The sequence below is a fragment of the Octopus sinensis genome, linkage group LG18, assembly GCF_006345805.1.
Source record: "Octopus sinensis linkage group LG18, ASM634580v1, whole genome shotgun sequence".
Lineage (NCBI taxonomy): Eukaryota > Metazoa > Mollusca > Cephalopoda > Octopoda > Octopodidae > Octopus > Octopus sinensis.
Genome location: NC_043014.1, coordinates 40,647,153 through 40,669,652, shown reverse-complemented (window position 1 = coordinate 40,669,652; position 22,500 = coordinate 40,647,153). Strand labels below are relative to the sequence as shown.

General features: G+C 33.2%; 1 protein-coding gene and 1 long non-coding RNA gene across 4 annotated transcripts in view; one reads left to right on the top strand and one right to left on the bottom strand.

Annotated features, from left to right (window-relative positions):
* The window catches only part of LOC118767003, a 43,545-nt gene extending 25,057 nt beyond the window's left edge, over window positions 1-18,488 (bottom strand). The window contains exon 1 of the long non-coding RNA XR_005002924.1: window positions 18,322-18,488. This is a non-coding gene — a long non-coding RNA (uncharacterized LOC118767003). The remainder of the gene's footprint in view (window positions 1-18,321) is intronic.
* The window catches only part of LOC115221199 (serine/arginine repetitive matrix protein 1), a 200,128-nt gene that overhangs the window by 145,375 nt on the left and 32,253 nt on the right, over window positions 1-22,500 (top strand). Inside the window, exon 6 of one of the 3 annotated variants that reach the window (XM_036510907.1) lies at window positions 8,551-9,577. The exons of 1 other annotated variant lie outside the window; for it this stretch is intronic. In XM_036510907.1, the coding sequence (XP_036366800.1) occupies window positions 8,551-9,365 (815 nt within the window). In that variant the 3' untranslated portion in view covers window positions 9,366-9,577. Of the gene's footprint in view, window positions 1-8,550; window positions 9,578-22,500 lie in introns of those variants that run through there. One more of the 3 variants, XM_029791358.2, reaches the window with a different exon arrangement.

Below are 22,500 nucleotides of genomic sequence, written 5' to 3'. Positions count from 1 at the left end.
TATATATATATACAATAATAAAAATTTGGTCGAATAAGTATAAGTCAATTATTATATATGTGTATGTGTCTGTACATATACATGTGTATATATGTATATATATTGCATTAGCTCACAACAACGACGGATCCAGTGCCTTCGTGGAAACTTTGCAAATCCAACAGAGGCCTCAAAAGATATTTTAAGATCCACAAAGAGCAGAATTTATCTGCAGCTCTTGGTGGTCCAAATCAGATATGCAATCTATGTGGGTGTCTTTTCAGAACATTCTCTGGTTTAAAAAGCCACATCAGATGCAATGATGATGCTAAGGTGTAAGTACAGGAGGTGGTCAAACTCTACATAAGGAGTAGACAACCACCATATATATATTTTCTGTATTGCTACCCTTAACCCTGTTTTTTCTTGTGTTTGTGTGTATGTAGACGTATGTATGAATGTTTACGGTGCGCGTGTGTGTGTGGGGGTTTGTATGTATATGCATATACAATTGGCGAAAGAAGCGAGTGAAGCTGTGTACGTTTTTCTAGTGAGGGTGGATGAATGTATGCGTATGCACGTGGGTGTGCATGCACACATGTGTAGGTATGAACAGGCACGCTTACGCGTATACTATGAACTTTTACCTCCTTACCTTAATTAGTGGTCATTCGAATAGCGCTTTTGTCTAAATAGCGTTTTTCCGATGGCCAGATAACTGAAGAGATGGTGGTGTGGATTTTCACCTCGGCATCTGAAACTCAGAGTTTTATCTCTTGGCTATCGAATATTTGTCACATATTACATTTGCAGATATATATATATATATATATATATATATATATAGATATATATATATATATATATATATATATTATATATATATATATGCTTATATCAAACAGTGAGAATGAATGCCCAACACTGCATTGGTGGATAAATATTATTTATTTGTGGGTTGACAAAGCTACCATTGGTTTCATGCAGAGCAAAACCTCAGCAATTATCAAATCAGCCACATGGGTCCTTGGTGCTTGTCCCTATCTTGGATGGTGTTCTCATCCAAGATGGAGATAGTATGTCTATGAAGACATATTTTCTTCACCCAAAAGAACCACGGCAACATGTCTTTTAGTGCTGTATATAAGTCTGATATGATACACAGATATCTATTTTAGTATATTATAAAACATCAATATATATGTATATATATATATATAATATATATATATAATATATATATATATATCATCATCATCATCGTTTAACGTCTGTTTTCGTGCTAGTATGGGTTGGACAGTTCGACCGGGGTCTGGGAAGCCAGGAGGCTGCACCAGGCTCCAGTCTGATCTGGCAGTGTTTCTACAGCTTGATGCCCTTCCTAACGCCATCCACTCCGTGAGTGTAGTGGGTGCTTTTTACGTGCCACCGGCACAGCGTGCAATCTGCCAGTCTCTCTATGCAGGGTACTGACATAAAACTCTGACACTTAATGACATTCATGCAATATATCTGCAGTGAGTTTGTTCCAGAGAAAATGTCAAACCAACAGAAAAACGTAATTCCATAAGATAGGAAGATTCTAATAGCACAATGAACAAAAATCTCAAATCATCTAAATGGGTCTCAGTGAGGAATCCTGTCTTAAACAAGCACTGTCTGAAGTTGAAACTGAACCTAGAGCACAGCCTGTGAAATGGAGAGGGCTGAAAAAAGAAGCCTCATCTGTAAAAAATGTAAAGACAAACTTTGCTGTAGATCTACAAAAGATTTGCTTATATAGAGTACAAGATAGAGCCATTGTTCAAAGGAAATGGCTCACTGATTGCAGACTCCCGAAGGATAAGTGAAATAGTGAATATGCAATACAAAAGTGATTTTATTTCTCTGTTGGGACACTTGCAAATAAATATGCTGAACAAGTTCTTTGATACTACGGTTCTATACAAATGAATGGCAATTATCACTTGCATCAAGATAGAGGAATCTAATATGATGATATCAACCAAATGCAAAGAGGCCTTAGCAAGATTGCTGCAGATTCTCTTCCAAGGCCACCTTGCAAGTGGTAAACTATTTGAACATTAAAGAGGAGCATAATGTATCTTATGCATAAAGGAGGAAGTAGAGCAGATGCTAAAAATTCTAGGCCTATCACTGTAACCTCATCTCAACAAATTCATGGAACAAATCATTAGGAGGAAGTTGATCAGTTCGTCAAAGATAATAACTTGCTCCTTGACAGCCAGTATTGCTTCTGCTCAGAAAAAAGCTGCTTTACATAGCTTCTACATCATTATGAATGAGTACTGAAACAACTTATAAATCACTCAAACATGGATGTGATATATCTCAACTTTGCAAAGACCTTTGATAAGATTGATCATGGGATCATACATCACAAACAGTGAAGACTCAACACAGTTGGAAAACTGGGAGAGTGGTTACATGACTTCTTAAAAGACAGAAACTGGTGGAGCCCTAGCATGAACAGGGAGTGAAATGTCTCAGGGAGCTGTCTTGGTCTACTGCTGTTTATGTGGAGGCACAAGGCCAAGTGGTTAGAGCAGTGGACTCGTGGTCAAGGGATCGCAGGTTCGAATCCCAGACCGGACGATGTGTGTGTGTTTATGAGCGAAACACCTAAGCTCCACGCGGCTCCGGCAGAAGGTAATGGCGAAACTTCTGCGGACTCTTTCGCCACAACTTTCTCTCACTCTTTCCTCCTGCATCTTGCATGCAGCTCACCTGCGATAGACCGGCGTCCCGTCCAGGTGGGGAACTTATACGCCAAGAAACCGGGAAACCGACCCTTATGGGCCAGGCATGACTCGAGAAGGAACAAACAACAACTGCCATTTATGATGCCACTCTCAGATATACCTATTTCTTTATTACCCACAAGGAGCTAAACATAGAGGGGACAAACAAGGACAGACATAGGTATTAAGTCGATTACATCGACCCCAGTGCGTAACTGGTGCTTAATTTATCGACCCCGAAAGGATGAAAGGCAAAGTCGACCTCGGCGGAATTTGAACTCACAACATAACGGCAGAAGAAATACTGCAAAGCATTTCGCCCAGCGTGCTAACGCTTCTGCCAGCTTACCCCTCTCAGACATACCATCAGATATACCCAACTCTTGCAAGCTATGCCAAGGACACAAAAGTAGCTCAAGCAGTCAAGAATCCTCTCAATGCTAATCTTCTACCAAAAGACCAAACCATATGTACACAACAAAAAGCACACTTGACAGCTACAAACATTTATAATGATGCTTGAGACGCATCTGATGTGCTGTTGAAACAGCTATACTTCTCTACTGTCTCTTCCATCCTTTTATTTATACATTTGATTATCACATTATAAGCAATGTTTGTTGCTTTCGATATAGGACACACTTTACTTGATGCATTGATTAATAAAATTTATTGATCAATTATCAAGTCATCTGTATTTTCTATACAAGCCATGCTTATGTTAGAGACTAACTAACCGCATTTTACTTCAATCCCTCGACTAATCATACTACATTATGATGGTAAATGACATATATTGTGTACATAGCTATGTATATTTTAAAGATTTATATATATATATATATGGAGACACAATGACCCAGTGGTTAGGGCAGCGGATTTGCGGTTGTAGGATCGCGGTTTCGATTCCTGCTTACTGAGCGAAAACACCTAAAGCTCCATGAAGCTCCGGCAGGGGGTGGTGGTGAACCCTGTTGTACTCTTTCGCCACAACTTTCTCTCACTATTTCTTCTGTTGGCCTGCTATCTTAGCCAGCGGGGTGGCGTCATTTGAAGGCGAAGCACATTGTGACCAGCGATGTGTAGCAACATCTGATAGCCTGGTCGGTCAGGGTGATCACGGTGATATATATATATATATATATATATATATATATATCACCGTGATCACCCTGATATATATATATACTGTGTGTAATACATATGTATCACAACCTTTGGGTTGAAATACATAAAAGAAGAAAAGAATATATATATATAAGGCGTGACTGTAATCATTATCATCATCATCATTATCATCATTGTTTAACATCCATTTTCCATGCTTGCATGGGTTGGATGGTTCGACCAGGGTCTGGGAAGCCAGAAGGTTGCACCAGGCTCCAGTCTGATTGGGCAGTGTTTCTACAGCTGGATGCCCTTCCTAATGCCAACAACTCCGTGAATGTAGTGGATGCTTTTTACGTGCCACCGGCACAGGGGCCAGAGGTGGCTGGCAACATCCACGATTGGTTGGTGCTTTTTACATGCTACCAGTGTGGACGCCAGTCAAGGCGGTGCTGGCATTGGCCACATTTGGATGGTGTTTTTTACGTACCACTGGCACGGGTATCACAACTACAATTTCCATTTGATTTTTATTTTGATGTTGATGTACTTGACTCAAGTACATCAATCTTTTCCGAAAAACATGTCTCTCTCTTTGTCAATGGGGAAGTATTTCATTGCTTGGAAACATGTTGGCATCAGAATGGGCATCTGGTCTTAGAAAATCAGTCTCAATAAACTGCATCTGACCCTTACAAAACCATGGGAAAATGTATGTTAAAAAGATGGAGTGGCTGTGTGGTAAGTAGCTTGTTTACCAACCACATGGTTCCAGGTTCAGTCCCACTGCGTGGCATCTTGGGCAAGTGTCTTCTGCTATAGCCTCGGGCCGACCAAAGCCTTGTGAGTGGATTTGGTAGACGGAAACTGAAAGAAGCCTGTCGTATATATATATATATATATATATATATGTGTGTGTGTGTATGTTTGTGTGTCTATGTTTGTCCCCCTAGCGTTGCTTGACAACCGATGCTGGTGTGTTTACGTCCCCGTCACTTAGCGGTTCGGCAAAAAGAGACCGACAGAATAAGTACTGGCTTACAAAAGAATAAGTCCCGTAGTCGATTTGCTCGACTAAAGGTGGTGCTCCAGCATGGTCACAGTCAAATGACTGGAACAATTAAAAGAGTAAAAGAGTAAAAGATGATGACGATGATGTTTATGATATTTATCTGCATGTGTATATTTGTATATTTCTATTTTGTCCGTGAGGAAGTTTGTGTGAGTATGTCTATCCTTTACTTTCCCACTGTCTTTTGTATGTGGTATCCTATTCTCTGCTGCCACCACAGTGCTGAATCTCTGTTTTTTATAATTATTCCTCTCTTTCTTGTTCCTCATTGATCGCTTTGTTCCATTTAGTCTTTATTGTTTCTTTCTTCCTTATTGTCATCTATTTCCATCTTTCCTTCCCCCTCTCCCCACTCCCACCCCTATTGCTATCTATTTACCTATTTCTTTATTACCCACAAGGGGCTAAACACAGAGGGGACAAACAAGGACAGACAAAGGTATTAAGTCGATTACATCGACCCCAGTGCGTAACTGGTACTTAATTTATCGACCCCGAAAGGATGAAAGGCAAAGTCGACCTCGGCGGAATTTGAACTCACAACGTAACGCAGACGAAATACCGCTAAGCATTTTGCCCGGCGTGCTAACGTTTCTGCCAGCTCGCCGCCTTTTTGCTATCTATTTACCATCCCTCCCTTCTTTTCCATCCCTCCCTCTCTCTCTCTGTTTAGCAGAAAACTCAATTAATGTAGGACTGATACAGAAAGTCAAATTCTGTGGATGCAAATTTCAAATTATGGTCAGTGCCAAATGTAGTCCTTTATTCTAGAGTTTGTTATAGATGTTATTACCTCATCAGTGTTGTGGAAAAGGAAGGCTTTCCACGTTCTAACATTTTGATCTGGTTAACTAACAGGATTTACTCCATTAAAAATTGATTCCATCAAATTTTCATAGCTTCCAGATTCTTGCAGAAATAAAGTCATTATCATCATCATCAACATCATCAACATCATCATCATCCTTTAACATCTGTTTTCCATGCTGGCATGGGCTGGACAGTTTGACCACAGCTCGCAAGCCGGTGAGCTGCACTGTGATTCCAGTCTGATTTAGCTTGGTTTCTATGGCTGGATGCCCTTCCTAACACCAACCACTTTACTGCATGTGCTGGATACTTTTATTGAGGCACCTCCATAGTGTTATTCAATATTGTTAAAAACCTAGATAGTTCAACCTCCCTATAATGACCTCTGCAGAAATTCACTTTTACAATGAAAACAGCAAAGGCACCAAGCAGTTTCCAAAAAAATCATTTACCAAGGAAACCCAAACCTTTGAAACATCTAGCAACAGAAGACGGAAGTTTCTTATCGTTGATTGGACAGCATGAAGGCGGCGAGCTGGCAGAATCGTTAGCACACCGGGCGAAATGCTAAGTGGTATTTTGTCTGCAGTTACGTTCTGAGTTCAAATTCCACCGAGGTCGACTTTGCCTTTCATCCTTTCGGGGTCGATATATTAAGTACCAGTTACACACTGGGGTCAATGTAATCGACTTAATACCTATGTCTGTCCTTGTTTGGCCCCTTGTGGGCAATAAAGAAATAGGTTGGAGTGCATGAAATTGACAACAAATGAACATTTCCTCAGTGCCCAATCTTGAACATGACATTCGGTGTGCACATCAATTTTGAGTTCTTCAATGATGTAAAAGTTCATCGAATATGCTATGAAGGGCTCAGGTATCATAGTTGCTCTCACACAGCAAAACTGCTGTGATGAAGTTCCCAATTCCAGCAAAATCAGTGCATTAGAAGTAATGCAACTTTCTGGCACTTTTGTTCCTTTCTTATTAATGAAGACACTCCATATCTAACCACTTGTTGTCCACTTGGAAAATAGATTACAGGTTTACTTCACCCTAGCAATTGTTACACAGAAAGCCAGCCCACTTATGCATACCTTTCCTTCATTGGACACTAAACTCTGCTTGCGAAGACCTGTTGAGGCAAGTGAAATCGAAATCAAATTCGATGACTGGCATCCGTGCTACTGGAGCGCTAAGAGTACCATCCGAGCATGATCGCTGCCAGAGCAACAAACTGGCCTCCGTGCCAGTGGCCATGTAAAAAGCATCATTCGAGCGTGATCATTACCTGCGTCCCTTTACTGGCACTTGTGCTGGTGGCACATGAAAAGACATTTGAGCAAGGTCGCTGCCAGTGGTGCTGGACTGGCTCCTGTGCAGGTGGCGCATAAAAAGCACCATTTGAGCGTGGCCGTTGCCAGTACTGCCTGACTGGCCCCCGTGCTTGTGGCACGTAAAAGCACCCACTACACTCTTGGAGTGGTTGCCGTTAGGAAGGGCATCCAGCTGTAGAAACACTGCCAGATCAGACTGGAGTCTGGTGCAGCCATCTGGTTTGCCAGACCTCAGTCAAATCGTCCAACCCATGCTAGTATGGAAAGTGGACGTTAAACGATAATGATGATGATGAAAGCACAAAATTCAAAGTCCACAAATCTTATAGCCTGCATATTTCAACTTGTGCTAATATGACCCCTTTGAAAAAAACATTGTTGTACCATCAGCTTTCATTTTACTATAAATGGAACAACAATTAATGGAGCCAATGAAAATAAAGTGCTTTTGGTGAAAGCCAGTTTCACATAAGTTTTGATTATGCCATTAGAAGAGACTATATTGTCAATCAGCATAAACGCTTCTTTCTTTAGTTTTTCACCATAAAAAGTGCAAGTTTTAAATTAATTTCAAGTTACCATCAGTTTTGAATTCATTTCAAGTCACCATCATTTCAAATCATCAATTCTGAAGTTTGCACCACTTATAGAGAGATATGTTTTAAATTTGAGTTGCAACACAGTCTAAAGTTTCTGTAGTCTTAGTGTTCTTTTCACCACATGGTTAAAATACTGTGAACCATTCAATGCACTTAGCTTTAGCTCAAGTGTGACAATGATCTTGCCTGAGGATCTCAGTCATCAACCTCAACAGATATACCCCAGCACGAAAATAGAGTATATAGATGAAATGTATAATGCAACCAAAGGTCAGAGTGTATTGGTAAGCAACTTAATGAGAATCACTCAATTGGCCTTCCTTTGGATGTGGTCTATGATAACTATGTGAGTAGTATCTGTACCATGTTAGATATGAGAGCAGAAAGGCGGCAAGCTGGCAGAAACGTTAGCATGCCGGGCAAAATGCTTAGTGGTATTTCGTCTGCCGCTACGTTCTGAGTTCAAATTTCGCCAAGGTCGACTTTGCCTTTCATCCTTTGGGGTCGATTAAATAAGTACCAGTTATGCACTGTGGTTGATATAATTGACTTAATCCGTTTGTCTGTCCTTGTTTGTCCCCTCTGTCTTTAGCCCCTTGTGGGCAGTAAAGAAATAAGATGTGAGAGCAGAACTCTATTGTCAAGTTCAGCTAAGCTTTAGAGAAAAGTACTAGTTTTGGGGAGCTGAAATATTTTCTTGCTTGATAATACAAAGGCATTTACAAATCTAATATGGTTTATATAATAAATATTTTTGTCATGTAAAGGACCATTTGCAATGTATTATCTAACTGAGACATCTTGAAATCCCTTCTAGTTTTTATTAGTGCAAATTGATACTTTAAAATTTATATCTAATTTTTTTTGTTTGTTTTATTTTTCAGATAATGTTAAATATGGTCTTGGACCCCTCACTGAAGATAGTACACAAACAATCGCCCCAATTCTTCAAGATGCTGCAACTCAAACAATTGAAACCAAGCCAGAATATGTTGAGCCAACCAGATTCCGAGATGTGGGAACAGTTCCACGCACACCAAGTGTTACAAAGCCAATTACTCAGGATGCTTCAACTATGACAGCAAGCGTGAGAACCAAAGATATTTCCATCACTGCCAAGTTACTAACGCATGACATTGCCGTGGCAGCTGATTTCAAATTACCTGAACGGCCACCTGTTGCCCAAACGATTAGAAAAATGGAAATGAGTTCTAAATCAGTATGTCACAAACGCAACACTGCAACATCACCTGTCAGATTTTATGAATATATGAAACCAGCTGTAATAACACACGAAGTGTCTGTTGGTCCAAGCCTTAGAACGCGTACTTTTGGTGTCGGTGAATACTATTTCCGGACTCATGAAATTGGAATGCAAACAGACAGAGATATCCCAGACATCATAGAACCCTCTCGACGACTATTGGAAGAAACTCCTCTAATGAATCGGCTTACAGTTGCAGCGGGAAGGAAAAGAAAATCACAATCAACGGATGAAGTTACTAAACTAGAACTTGATACTTTGGTTGCAGATAAACATAGAATTGAAGCCGAGACTAATTTATATAAAATGGAGAAAAAACGAATAGAGGCTCAACTGGCTTACTATGGTGTAGACTCTCAAAGAGTGGAAGCACAGAAACGATATCATCAACTTAAGATAAAGAAATTAGAACGAGAAATGGCTTTACGAGAATGAAAAAGATACCAGAAAATTTCTGCCAAAGGCAATTCTGGTTCTGAATTATTTTTTAAACAATAATTTAATGCAACTTTAATAAAAAGAAAAAAGAAGAAAGAATAAAAATTAAGATATTTGGTTCAAAATTGATGAATATAGCTTATTTCATTCTGTAAGTAACATACAAAGACAATTTAATCTCAAATTACATTGTTTTTTTTTTTTACTTTCTCTCATTAAGATCACATAGTTATAACCTAAGTAATTTTATTACAGCTAAGTTCAAATTAAATACAAGTAGTTGGAACTTGAAAGTGATTGTTTTATTAGATTTGCTTATTAATAAGTTTTAGAAATGTAGAGTTATTTAAAGGTTCCTTCAAGATATTCATTGGTTTTTACATCATTGAAATATATTGAATGAATCATTTCATTTTTTTTTTAAATCAAAATAATTTATAAAACAGATATCTCTACTTCTGAAATGCTATATGTTATATAAATAGACTAGAAAGTAATTATGGAATAAATAAAAATTAGAATCCAAAGAAACTAGTGTTGTGCTGCACTAGTTGGTAAAAATAAATTAATATAATTTATAAAATAGGGCAGTTTGATTGTGTGCTGTAAAGAGATATAAGTTTTGAACAGAGCTTTTCAGTTACTTTCATAAAATGTTTATACTAAGAAATCTTTTCTATTTACAATTTCCATGTGCAATGGATAATATTAAAATTTAAGGCTTATATCTATCTTTTGATCAGACCTTATCACTGATAAAAAAAAAAGATATTAAGTTATAATAATTTATCCTTGTTTCCTCACACCCACCCAGATTTAATCAGTCTGTAAACATCAATATACACATCAATAGTATTAGCAATTAAAATTTCTTTAATGGCCTGAAATTAGCCATATTTAGAATAATATAATTATGATTTTGAAAGATATTGATCAAAATTGCAAAGATTAGACACAGATATTCTTTACCCTACTTATATAAATCTAATTAACTATTAATTACTTGTGTTTATTCAGTTTTTATTTTGTTGCTTTATAAACACCTGAAGTCAACAATTGGTCTACTATTTTTGAACCAATTTAATCCAACCTAAAATAAACATATAGTAATTTCAAAAGACATTTTATATTTGAAATATCTCTTCTTAAAATTATTTGATGCAAGATTTTACTATTTGGGTCAATTTATAAAAAACAACTACTTGAAATGCTTATTCAATCAATTGTTATTTAATATCAGGGAAGATAGCAAAATCCTTGTTATGAATTACAATTAAAACTAATAAAGTGATTTTACGGACATTAAATATTCAAATTAGTGTTTCAACATTGTCAATTTTGGACCATTTCTCGATTTTATCTTTCACCCTTTCGTTAACCAAATCCACAAAATTGTTTATGAAAATATTGAACCAGTGATAAATATTTAAAATGCTGTTGTTTTTATTTTGTATTGAAACTGTTTGTGAGGCTATTTCTTTGTCATTTATTTCACAACCCAAAAAATTAGCTACGGTATTCTTGATAGGAGAAGAAAATATTATTCTACCTACTAAATTTACTATAACTTTTAATTGATAATTTAAATTATCTATTAGCTTTAGAGCATTGGAGAGAAAAAAATAATTGTTAATATATAAGAAATTGTTTGATAAATTGCTGAAAAGATTTTGTGGCCATTTTGATTGCTTATTTTTCTGCTGATCTCTTTTTCTCATTTATTACCAAGTAGTTATCCAAACCATTATCAAATGATACCAACCATAAAAACTACAGCATTATCATATAGCAAACCTTTCTTTGGACGTTTCTGTCGACCCACAATTACATTCAAAATAAGTTCACCAATTCTAAATTAGGAAAACTTTGATAATGTTGATAAAAAACTACCAGTATTTTAAAGTTAATAATTTAAAAGAATTTCATGACATATTATACTGCCAACCAAAATATTTCGACAAGATTTTCTGTATTCTAAGTTGAAAGATTTTGAAAAGGGAACTTATCTTTAATTATATTTATTTTTCAATATGGTTATGGTTTTGCAATATTTACTGAAAATATAATTAGATATAGGATATAGTGGCCTTATCAATAATCTATGGAGGACCTTTATAAGCAAAAACTTCCCTGTGGTAAATAGAATTAATGATTAGGCAAGTTGCATGCCTAATGATTTCTTATATTAACAAAAGGCCTATTGACCTATTATTTTTTTTTAGTGGAGGATTATAGCTGATTATGTTACAGGTACCTAATTTGTTGGTGGGAATAATAATTATATGATCCTGGTGGAATAGATCAATTTAAGTAGCAAATAAAATTACTCGTGAAAGATGCAATTTAAGTAATTATAAGTATCATTAATAAAGAATGATTTTCTTAGGCATAAAGAAGCATTTTAATTTCTACTTAATTATCCATATTTACATTACATACGAAATATTAATATATCATTATAAACCGAGAAATAAAATAATTGTGTTAAAGTACTAGTGATACTTTATAGTAGTAACAGTATTATAGAGAGATCCAATACAATTACTTTCTAAATGTCTTTGTTATGGGGCATTTTAGAACTCCCTCTTTACAATCAAGTAACATTACTATTCTCAAAATATCTCACAAGGATTTCAATATATATACATATATATATTGATCTTTTTCGCTTTAAGCGCCCAAGCAGCAAATATGTACAAAAGACATATCATTACCAATTATTATTTTCCTATGTAAATATCATTACCATCCAAATGACTTAATATTTCATGTTGTTTCCTATATATATAAATGATAAAATCAATGCATATATATATATACAAATGTTCCTGGATAAACATTTTTAATGCTAAAGTAATTTCAGTAGAAAAATTCCCGTTTGTTTCTTTACCTTTAAATGTTTATTTTAAGTGAAAAATCAAATTATACAGAAAGTGTTTATGTTTAATATTAGTCAGTATATTCCTTAGTTTTCCATGAGAAAAATTAAAAAACAACTTTATTATCTGTAATATATTTTAAGTATCGAAATGATAAAGTGTTTGTTGTTCAGTTAATGTAAACCTGATTAGTAAAAACAAAATATTAAATTTATTCACACACAGTATACATGTATATACACTACTATAAATAAAAATTAGTAATTGTAGAAGAATAGATATTCTGGATTACTCTGTGGCTTTAGACGTTAGAATTTTGACTTTCATTATTTTTAACAATGTTGTTATGATATCCTGCCATCAACATTGTAACAGTAATACATTGAGAGGGATCTTCCTCTTTGTGATGTATAGACATTCTCTTTCTCAGCCCACCCACCCCTTCCTCCAACACCCACACTACTACCATTGTTATATAGTTAGATTGATACAAAAACATATAAACTAGAAAAGAATTCTGGTTTTATGAATACTAATGAACAAAACAATCTAATTACACAGAAATATTTTTGATCCCCCGATAAAGTTTCAGAATGGCATTGTATAATACTGGATTTATTGATATCAAAGCATATTGTGATTGTTTAAGTGTTGTCAATGTGGTTGTGAAAATACTGAGAAAATTTATGAAAAATACTGATAAAAATAAAATAGATCAAGACGTTTGCAGTTGGCATGAAAGACACTAAGTTATCAGGCCAGACAAATTTTAATAAAATTCTTGTGAATTTGAAAAGTTTACAAATCTTGTAAATAGTATCAATAGAATAGATAAAAATCATTATAGTGCATAATATATATATATTGTCATTGTTATATTGTTGTTGTGGACTAGCTAGAAATATAGTTCCAGTTAAAAATTTCATTAGAAAATGAAAAATTGTAATGAAAAAAAAAAAGTGAAATTCAAAGATAGGAATATCAAATGATTAAAACCTCATCATTTCTGAAGAAAATCTCTTATTCCAAAATATATAAATAATTCTAGAAATCATTTCCATAAATATATTAATGCTTCATTCTCTGCATTCCGTATAGAGAATATGAAATGATGTGGTTTTTGGTAAAATATATACAGTACTCATTAGTCAACATTTAAATTGTTTCTACCAAATCATTTTTGAAATGCAAATAGTGAAAATAAATATCACTTTATGCATAATACTAAATAAAGCACAGTGGCTGGCTGTAACATACTAAGGTACTGTGCTGAACTACTGGATTCAGTGTCTTGAGTTCAAACCCTTTTACAGCCATTATGATATCCCTTAGAAATAATTTGTTCCCTCTAGAAATTTGAAGAAACAATTAAAAATTACCACATGGCACCAGCATGAATCAGTTCAGTTAAAAAAAATAATCATATGTTTTGGTGAGCTATGAGAAGAAATGTGTAATGTTTAGCACAGGGTTCCTCATTGTATAAATATTGGATCTTGCTTCTTGAAATATCAAATTCTTTTTCTTTTAGAACAATATATATACCAATGATACTAAAATTTGTACCCCTTAGTCACTATGAAAGGTTGATGTAGCTTCAGTTTCAAATTTTAAGATTTAGGCAAAGAACAGTAAAATCGTTTGTTCTTAGTTATAAAAAAAATAATTAAGTTCTAGTAATTTTAACATGGATCAGTAGACATACAGTCTGTGATATTTAATTTAAGAATTCCCTAGCAAGGCCTTAAATGAAAGCTAATTAAATATAAAGGGAAGTAATTACATAGTTAAGTAATTTTTTTGGATTAGTACATTGAAATCTTTCAGAAATATTTGCAAAACAGGAAATAAGATACAACAGTATAAAGTTCTAATGTCATCAAATTTTAAATAATGTATTTTAGAATAATCATTTTAATAATGCAATACTGAAATGTTTAAATATACATTTTTATGCAACACCATTCAAGTTATTTTATTTTAAGCAAATCATTTCAAAGAATAAGTGGCTACTTTTTAAGATATTTTTATGTTGAATGAATTGTTTTAATTTTTTCGGAGAGGATTTTTTTTTTTTTCATTTTGTTTTACTAACTGAGTCTAAATATTTCCATATTCAAAATGGTTTTGATGAAATAAATTGAAAGAAATAGCTTGATGCTCATTCATAAAATTGATACAGATATACATGTATATATATATATGTATGTATATTTATATGTATATATATACATATATGTATATATATATATGTATATATATATTTATATATATATATGTATATATATGTATGTATATGTTTATATGTATGTATATATGTGTATATGTATTATATGTATGTATTGTTTGTCTGTATATATATATATATATATATATATATATATAAATATATATTAGTATGTATTGCTTGTGTGTATACATATTCTGTAAAATTTGTATGTATTGCTTTTATATATATGTGTGTGCGTTTGTATGTGTGTATATATATATACATACATACACACATATATGTTTGTACTGCTTTTATGTATATGTTTGTAAGTATTGCTTATATTGCTTGTGTGTGTGTGCACATGCATATAAAGAAACATGAAATGTATGTTTGTTTATATGCGTATATATATATATATATATATATATATATATATATATATATATAATGTCACACCATTGTTATGAATGTGTTTGTATGTAAGTACATGTATACATGTATGTGTGTGTGTGTATGTATACACATACAACACACACACACATACACACACACACACACAAACATGAGAACATAGTTTCAAGTATTGATAGTTCTTATTAGCAAAAAAAAAGAAAGAAAGAAAGAAAGAAAATGAATTCTCTGCCTTAATTATGTGTATAGTTATGTACTTTTTCCTTAACTTTGTTAACTGGTTAAAATATCTTTTATGTGAAATATTATTTTATGTATCCTAAAACAATTCAGTAAACCCATAACCTGACAAATGGTCTCAAACTGCATTTAAAACAAACCATTGTATGAAAGATTCTGCCTCTGTTATCTGACAGTGGATGCTTCTAAAAAGAATTTGTTTTTATCTGTTATTGCTGTTTTTGTTCGTCAATAATCTTAATCACAATTACTCATTTTTAATCATTTTCTATAATTTTGTTTTAACATGATATACATAATCCCATTTTAACAAAATTATCTGTGAACATTAAATTTTGCTCATATAAAACAAAAGAGAAATACAATCTATAGAAATGAAAAGATCTGATAAATTTCCCACAAGAACTAACTGTATCAGCTGTATAGGTAGGCATATTTCTTTAACAGCACTGTGTCCAACTGCACAATCATTTAATATTTGGCTTTCTTTACCTATAGATATAACAAAAGACTTTTGTTTTTATTTTGACATGCTTTTTAATAAAGTTGATTTCTGGTGCATATTTAGGAATATAAGTAGGAAATACTGAAGAAAATATAATGATTATTCTGATAAGCGAAGGGGAAAAAATCTGATATGATAGATTAATATCTATGTCTATATAATTTGAGCAGAATATAGAAATTGGATTTTAAATAAGAAAGGATTTACGAAATTAGTAAAAATTAATAAGCAAAGTTTAGTGTTATATGTGTGTGTATGTGATTTTACATATGTGTGTATGAGAGAGATAAAGCACATTCGCTATAAGGTTATGATATTGGGCAGTTGGCCAATGGATTTTAGTTTAAATCTTATTTCAGCTAATGTCTTGAATCCCTGGGCATGGTATTGAAATTCACTTGATTTAAGTGATCAGCTCTGAAAATAATTGCTCAATTAAAATTAAGATGTCCAGATACACATAATTATCTATATGATACTTTCAGACTATACCACAAATCAAATGAGAAGTCACCTTATATATATACATAGACAATCAAATCACCCACTTTGTATATTGAGAAACTTGGTTGACTATATTAGTAAATGGATATCCTTGGTATCTTCCCATGAAGATATGTTTATGGGTGCAGCTGAGTAGTGTAATGAGGCACTAAGAAATAATGTTTTATGACATGGAAAAGTTTATGTCAGATAATAGGAACAATAAAAATGTTTTGCTTGATCACAATGATATACAAGATAGACATAACCAAACCTACACTGTCAGCTTAAAAACTGTAGGCTGTGGTTGCTGAGTTCCAAGTCAGCATTCATCAAGCTGTCTTGTAGTCGTTCAGAATATCCTAGTGCAACAAGATCTGTTCTGCCCTAACATGTTTATTTAAGAAGATAAGGTGTGATTTAATGGAGTTTTGACTGCTAATTATAGTAGGTCAAGTAACTGAATAAAGGCTCCTTTGTTTTCATACTGTGGTTTCACATTCTGAACACTCCACATTCCTGTTTAAATTATGTTTCTAGACTCCTTGCTAAAGCATGAGTATTATAGCCTTATATTCAGCCTTATGTATAATTCTGTGGCTTCATGCCTATATAAGATATTCTCATATAGGTAATAGGAACTGATATGGTTCTAATAACAGTAGAAATATATTTAAAGATATGCTTTCATTATATATCTTTAACTTTTTAGCATTTAAACCGGCCATATCCGGTCAAAAGTATTCTGCCTGTTTTACGTTCAAACTGGCTAGATCTGGTCTCTCACACAAACCCTACAATATTGTTTTAAAAATTAACAGCTACCTCATCAAAATCTCATAGATACAAGATAATGCATGATTGTTTCAAAACAATGTGTATGAAGAAGCATTAATTTCGGCAGAATAATGCAAACACTAAAGGGTTAAATTAGGCATAATCTAATTTTGCAGCAATAAATGTTATTTTGTCATGAAATCATCCCATATTTAATTTAGAATTATAAAGTTTTTAATTGTGAAATTTATGAAAATGCAGATTGTTCAAATGGTTCAAAGTTAAATATAGGTTCAACAGAATTCTTAATGTGCTTAGTTTTAGAGTATGCAAAAGTGGGATCCTTTAATTGTTTTAATTCATGTTTCAAAACAAGCATATTATGAAACATTAATTTAATGATAGCAGCAATTTTTCTTTAAATTATTCCATACTGTACATATACGAACAATAGATAGAAGTAGATAATATTCTTTAAGTTCGAAAACAAAGTTGTCTTAAAATTATATGAATGTGAATACGTATGTGTGTGTGTGTGTGTGTATGATATGTATGTATACATATACATGCATATATGTGTGTGTATATATATATAAATATAACATATAATATATATATATATATCATAATCATCATTTCACATCCAAACTACACTCACATGGTCTGGATGGTGTAACCCATTGGAGTATTGTTGAATTATTCAGTCCATGCCAACATGGGAAGCAAAGATGAAGATGATGTGTCTGTATGTTTGTATATATAGTTCACATACACACATACACACACACACACACATGTATATATATGTATATATATATATATATATAACTAATGTAGGATAATTTTTTTTTCGAGAAAAAATTTTATCAATGGCCAGCATATCAAAAAATATCTTTAAAGGTTAAATTCATAAATAATTTACAAAATGAGGGCAAAAGAGAAATTCTAATGCCAAATATGCCTAAAAGAAGACAAAAATTGTCAATAACCATTATAATTTATGTCTCGAAACAAACCGATAGAAATTTCTAAACAATCCGTTATTACCGTATTGGTCCAAATTTCGGGGTTAATTCATTATATATATATATACAGTATGTGTAATTATATATGGATATGTATACATATGTGTATGTATGTGTGTATAGGTAGATAGATAGATAGATAGATAGATTAAGGTTATTCTTTTAAAGCTAGTTTCAGAATAACAATATGAGAAGGGTCAAAATTATTCTAAAGCCCCTGTCAACTTGAACACTTAAGTTTGCATGTACGCGTGTGTATGTGTGTATATATATATATATATATATATATATATATATATATGCATGTGTATACAAGTGTGTGTATGTGTGTGCAGTGAGAACTTTCTAATTTCATGAAAGATCTTTTGCAAATAACCTTGTTAAAAGGGTTTCTTGATCAGTGTGAAAAAAAAAAACATACCACCTCATTCATTTGCATACTGTATAAAACAAGAGATAGCTGCTCCAACATTTGTCGTTATTTATGGAGTTGCGCATCTGGGATAGTATTTTCTCTATTTACAACAGGCAATGCAGAAAGTGCTGTCTCTTGCTTTCTGGTGCTGCATGTATATGGTTGGTGTGGATGTTTTTGGATTTTCTGAGAGCATAGCTACATGAACCCTTTTATATATGTCAGTTGGAACACATTCTGTATGGAGTTCTCAGTGTATGTATATATATATATATATATATGTATATGTATATATATATATATATATGTACGTATATATATATATATATATGTGTATGTATATATATATATGTGTGTATGTATATATATATATATATATGTGTGTATGTATATATATACATATGTATATATATATATATATATATGACATTCATACAAATCTGGACATACAAGCATTCATATATACAAACATATGTGTGTGCATTTGCATGTGTAAATGTATTATACAGTTACGGTTGTGTGTATGTATATAATATATATATATGTGCATGTATGTATACATATGTAAATTTATACATGTGTATAAACGTGTGTGATGTATAGGATGGAGTTTGAATGTTAAAATGTCATCAAACAAATCAGGGTACATCATAAACAGCAAATGTAAAATCTGAACCGTTGACCTCCTCTGGTTTAGCGTGTCACTAAATGTGATGGAGAACAGCATTAAAAAAATTTTTAAAACACACGTAGGTCCTATGGACCTATATTTTCTACTGGCATTTACTGTTATGTTTCGAAGGTTTGGTTAGTAAGGTTATACTGAAATAATAAATATGCATTATAAGCCTGTCTCAAAATAACAGTACAGTAAAATTAGCCGACATTTACCAGTGCCATTTGCAACAGTTGACAAACACTAATCAATCATCCGGGGCCCCATGGTGTATGTGTTTTTTGTTTTTTTTATACTGTTTCATCGAAGTGTTCTATAGATAAGCAGCATGTAATTAACATACTGGTAGTTATGTTTTGTGGTATGCCAGTTTGCATTAGTCAGGCCAATCACAATAAACTTTGAAGTTACATGTACTTTTAAACATTTAAAGACGAGGCTTCTGGGAAAAGCTCAAGTTGTCACTCTTTTATAAAGCAGCAGCATTTCTTGTGGAAAAAAAATGTTCATAAGTCAAACCAAAAAATCAACATTTCTAACCTAGTGTTATGAAATATTGCCAAATTTTACACAATGAGTACAGCTCAAAGCCTACACACAAATACATACACATGAAATGTTGCTAGTTTTATAGGTTTGTGCAATTGAGTACACTAAATATGCATTGAATGAAGGGCCTTTGATTGGATGCAGTCAAAATAATGTTTGAGAAACCAGTGTCAGCACATTTTTAAACAGTCACCGTTGATAATATATATTATCTACATATGGGTGAAATAAACATCAGAGATGATTTTCCCCCACACAGAAACCGCAGGAGCTACTCAGAGGTAGTACAAGCTTATATATGATCCCTATATGATCACTAGGGTCACAAGTATTTTGCCCTTTAGCCTGTACACTTTTCTGAGTAGAAAGCATCTCATCTGTGAATTTCGCGTTGCTTTCATTAGCTTACTTGTATAAGGTATTGAGGTCTTTCTATAAGTCATTGCCAGCATTGGGACTGAATAAATTGACTTTATAATTTATTAGCATTAGAATGACTAATGAGAGTGGCTGTTCTAATGACAATAGAGATATTTGCAAAAGCTATTACAAATAGCAATCGTCCCAAGATAGTTGTTACTTGAGACTCCCCTCTCATAATTGCTGACTATTTGAAAGGATAGTTTGCTGCAACAACTTAAATAGTCACATGACCATTCTCCTAGTATTTCAGCTACTTTATGATATGGAGATATTCTATGACTATATTTGATTGGTTCAGCAACTGGTCTACACAGTGGGCTCAAAACCCGGATTCTTCAGTTATGTCTTCCATATACTCTGATTGACCCAAGCCTTGTAGGTGAAATTTGTTAGAAACTATATTGAAACTCATATATATATATATATAATATATATATATATATATAATAAGATATGTGTTAGCAAAAATTTTTGAGCAATGCAGGTGTGGATTTAAGCCTAAATATGTAAGGTGATGTCAATGGATGAAAACAAAAACAGAAAAGATATTGTATTACCTTACATATTTAAATTGTATTATCTGAGATACCTAACGATACTTTAATATTTCAGGAAAAAATTCCCCCTTTTCAAACAGAAGGAGGAAAATAAAAAGTTTAAAGCAGGCCATTCTAGTGTGTTTCCACAACAGACTAGAATGACCAACTATTTACAACACATTCCACCATTATTTTCTTCCCAATATTTGAAAAAAAAGCAATCCTTTCTTGAAATGTTATAGGACCATGAAACAACCTACTTAAGGTAATAAAATATCTTTCCTCTCTTTGGTTTTCATTCCTAGACACCACCTAATATATTTGCCTAAACTGCTCACCTGCATTGCTCAGAGGAGTTTACAAAAACTTATCTCATTTACATATGTAACAATGCTTCAAGTAAATTACAGTACTTATTTACATACATGCATATTTATATGTGCATATATGTATGTATACGTGTGTTTATGTATGTGCATATAAATATACATATATATACGTACATGCATATATATATATACAGAGAGGCATGACAGAATTATTGCATTAAACAAAGAATATTTGTGGTATTTCATTCCACTTAGTTTGCATTCCTTGATATCTTGCTCAAGATACCTTACACATTTGGTAAAATAATTATCAAAGTATTAGGATCGATATAATTAATTAAACCCTTTGAAATTGGGCTGTGCTCCAATGACTGAAATTAGCAAGATTTCATATATATATATATACACACCACACACCACACACACACGTGTGTGTGTGTGTATGAATATATAATAGTTTGGTTTCATAAAACCACAAAACAGAACTAAATACACAAAAAAGAGATTTTATAGTTCTGGTATGTAATGTAACTGAAGGACCTAGAGATCCCATGCAATACACTTATCAAGGTTTGATGAGTTGCTTTAGCATGGCCCATTAAGCCCTTGAGTCACTGCAGTTCCTCAGCTAATGATTTTAGCACATCTGTTGTGGGCATTGAAGATGTGAGTTTGATTCTTATATATATATATTCATTCATATATATATACATATACATATATATATATATATATAATATATATATATATATATATAACAAAGTGGAGTTGTAGGGTACCGCACGAGTGGAATTATATACGAAAGAAGGTTTGAAAATGCAATTTTAAAAGATGTTTATTTACTTTACCGGTTTCACTCTTTGGAAAAAGATTGTCAAAAGTAACATGTAGAAGTTTGGTTCCATTAATTATTGGTTGTTACAATGTAGCAAAGAGTGAAACCGGTAAAGTAAATAAACATCTTTTAAAATTGCATTTTCAAACCTTCTTTCGTATATATACATACATATATATATATGTGTGTGTGTGTGTGTGTGTATGTATGTATCTATATATGTACGTATATATATGTATGGAATTAGTGCTTTTAATGGTAGTACTCTACAACTGGTTGGATTTAGTATTCAAAGAAAACAAACATTTTTGAAATAAATATTGATTCCACATTTATTCAATATTGTTTGAAGATTGCTTAGTCTCATCAACACATACATACACTTATACATACAAATACACAAAACTTTTTTTCAAAAATGATGATTTTTCACTTAAAATCTAAATGTCATTATGTTCTGTTTGTATAATTATAATTATTTTATTAACGCCCTGCGCTCCCTGTAGAGCATAGGCCATCGACAACTCTTCTTCACTGTTCTCGGTTCTGGGTTATCTTTTCTGCTTCTCTCTAGTTGGACCCTTGCTTTTCCAGCTTTGCTTGAACTGGCATGTTCCCAGCTGATAAGAGAGTCTTCTTTTCCCAGGTCCTGTTGGTTTTGAATTGTCATCGATGCTTTTCGTAACTTTGCTTTTTTTCTAAGGTAGGGGTTGCTGGCCCTACAGAAATCCCTTTTTTTTTTACCTCTAGGAAGAGGTGGTCCATATTAGTCTGGCCCCAGTCCTTTAGCTTGTCCATCATGGGAGACTCTACCAGGAGCTTGCGCTTCACTGG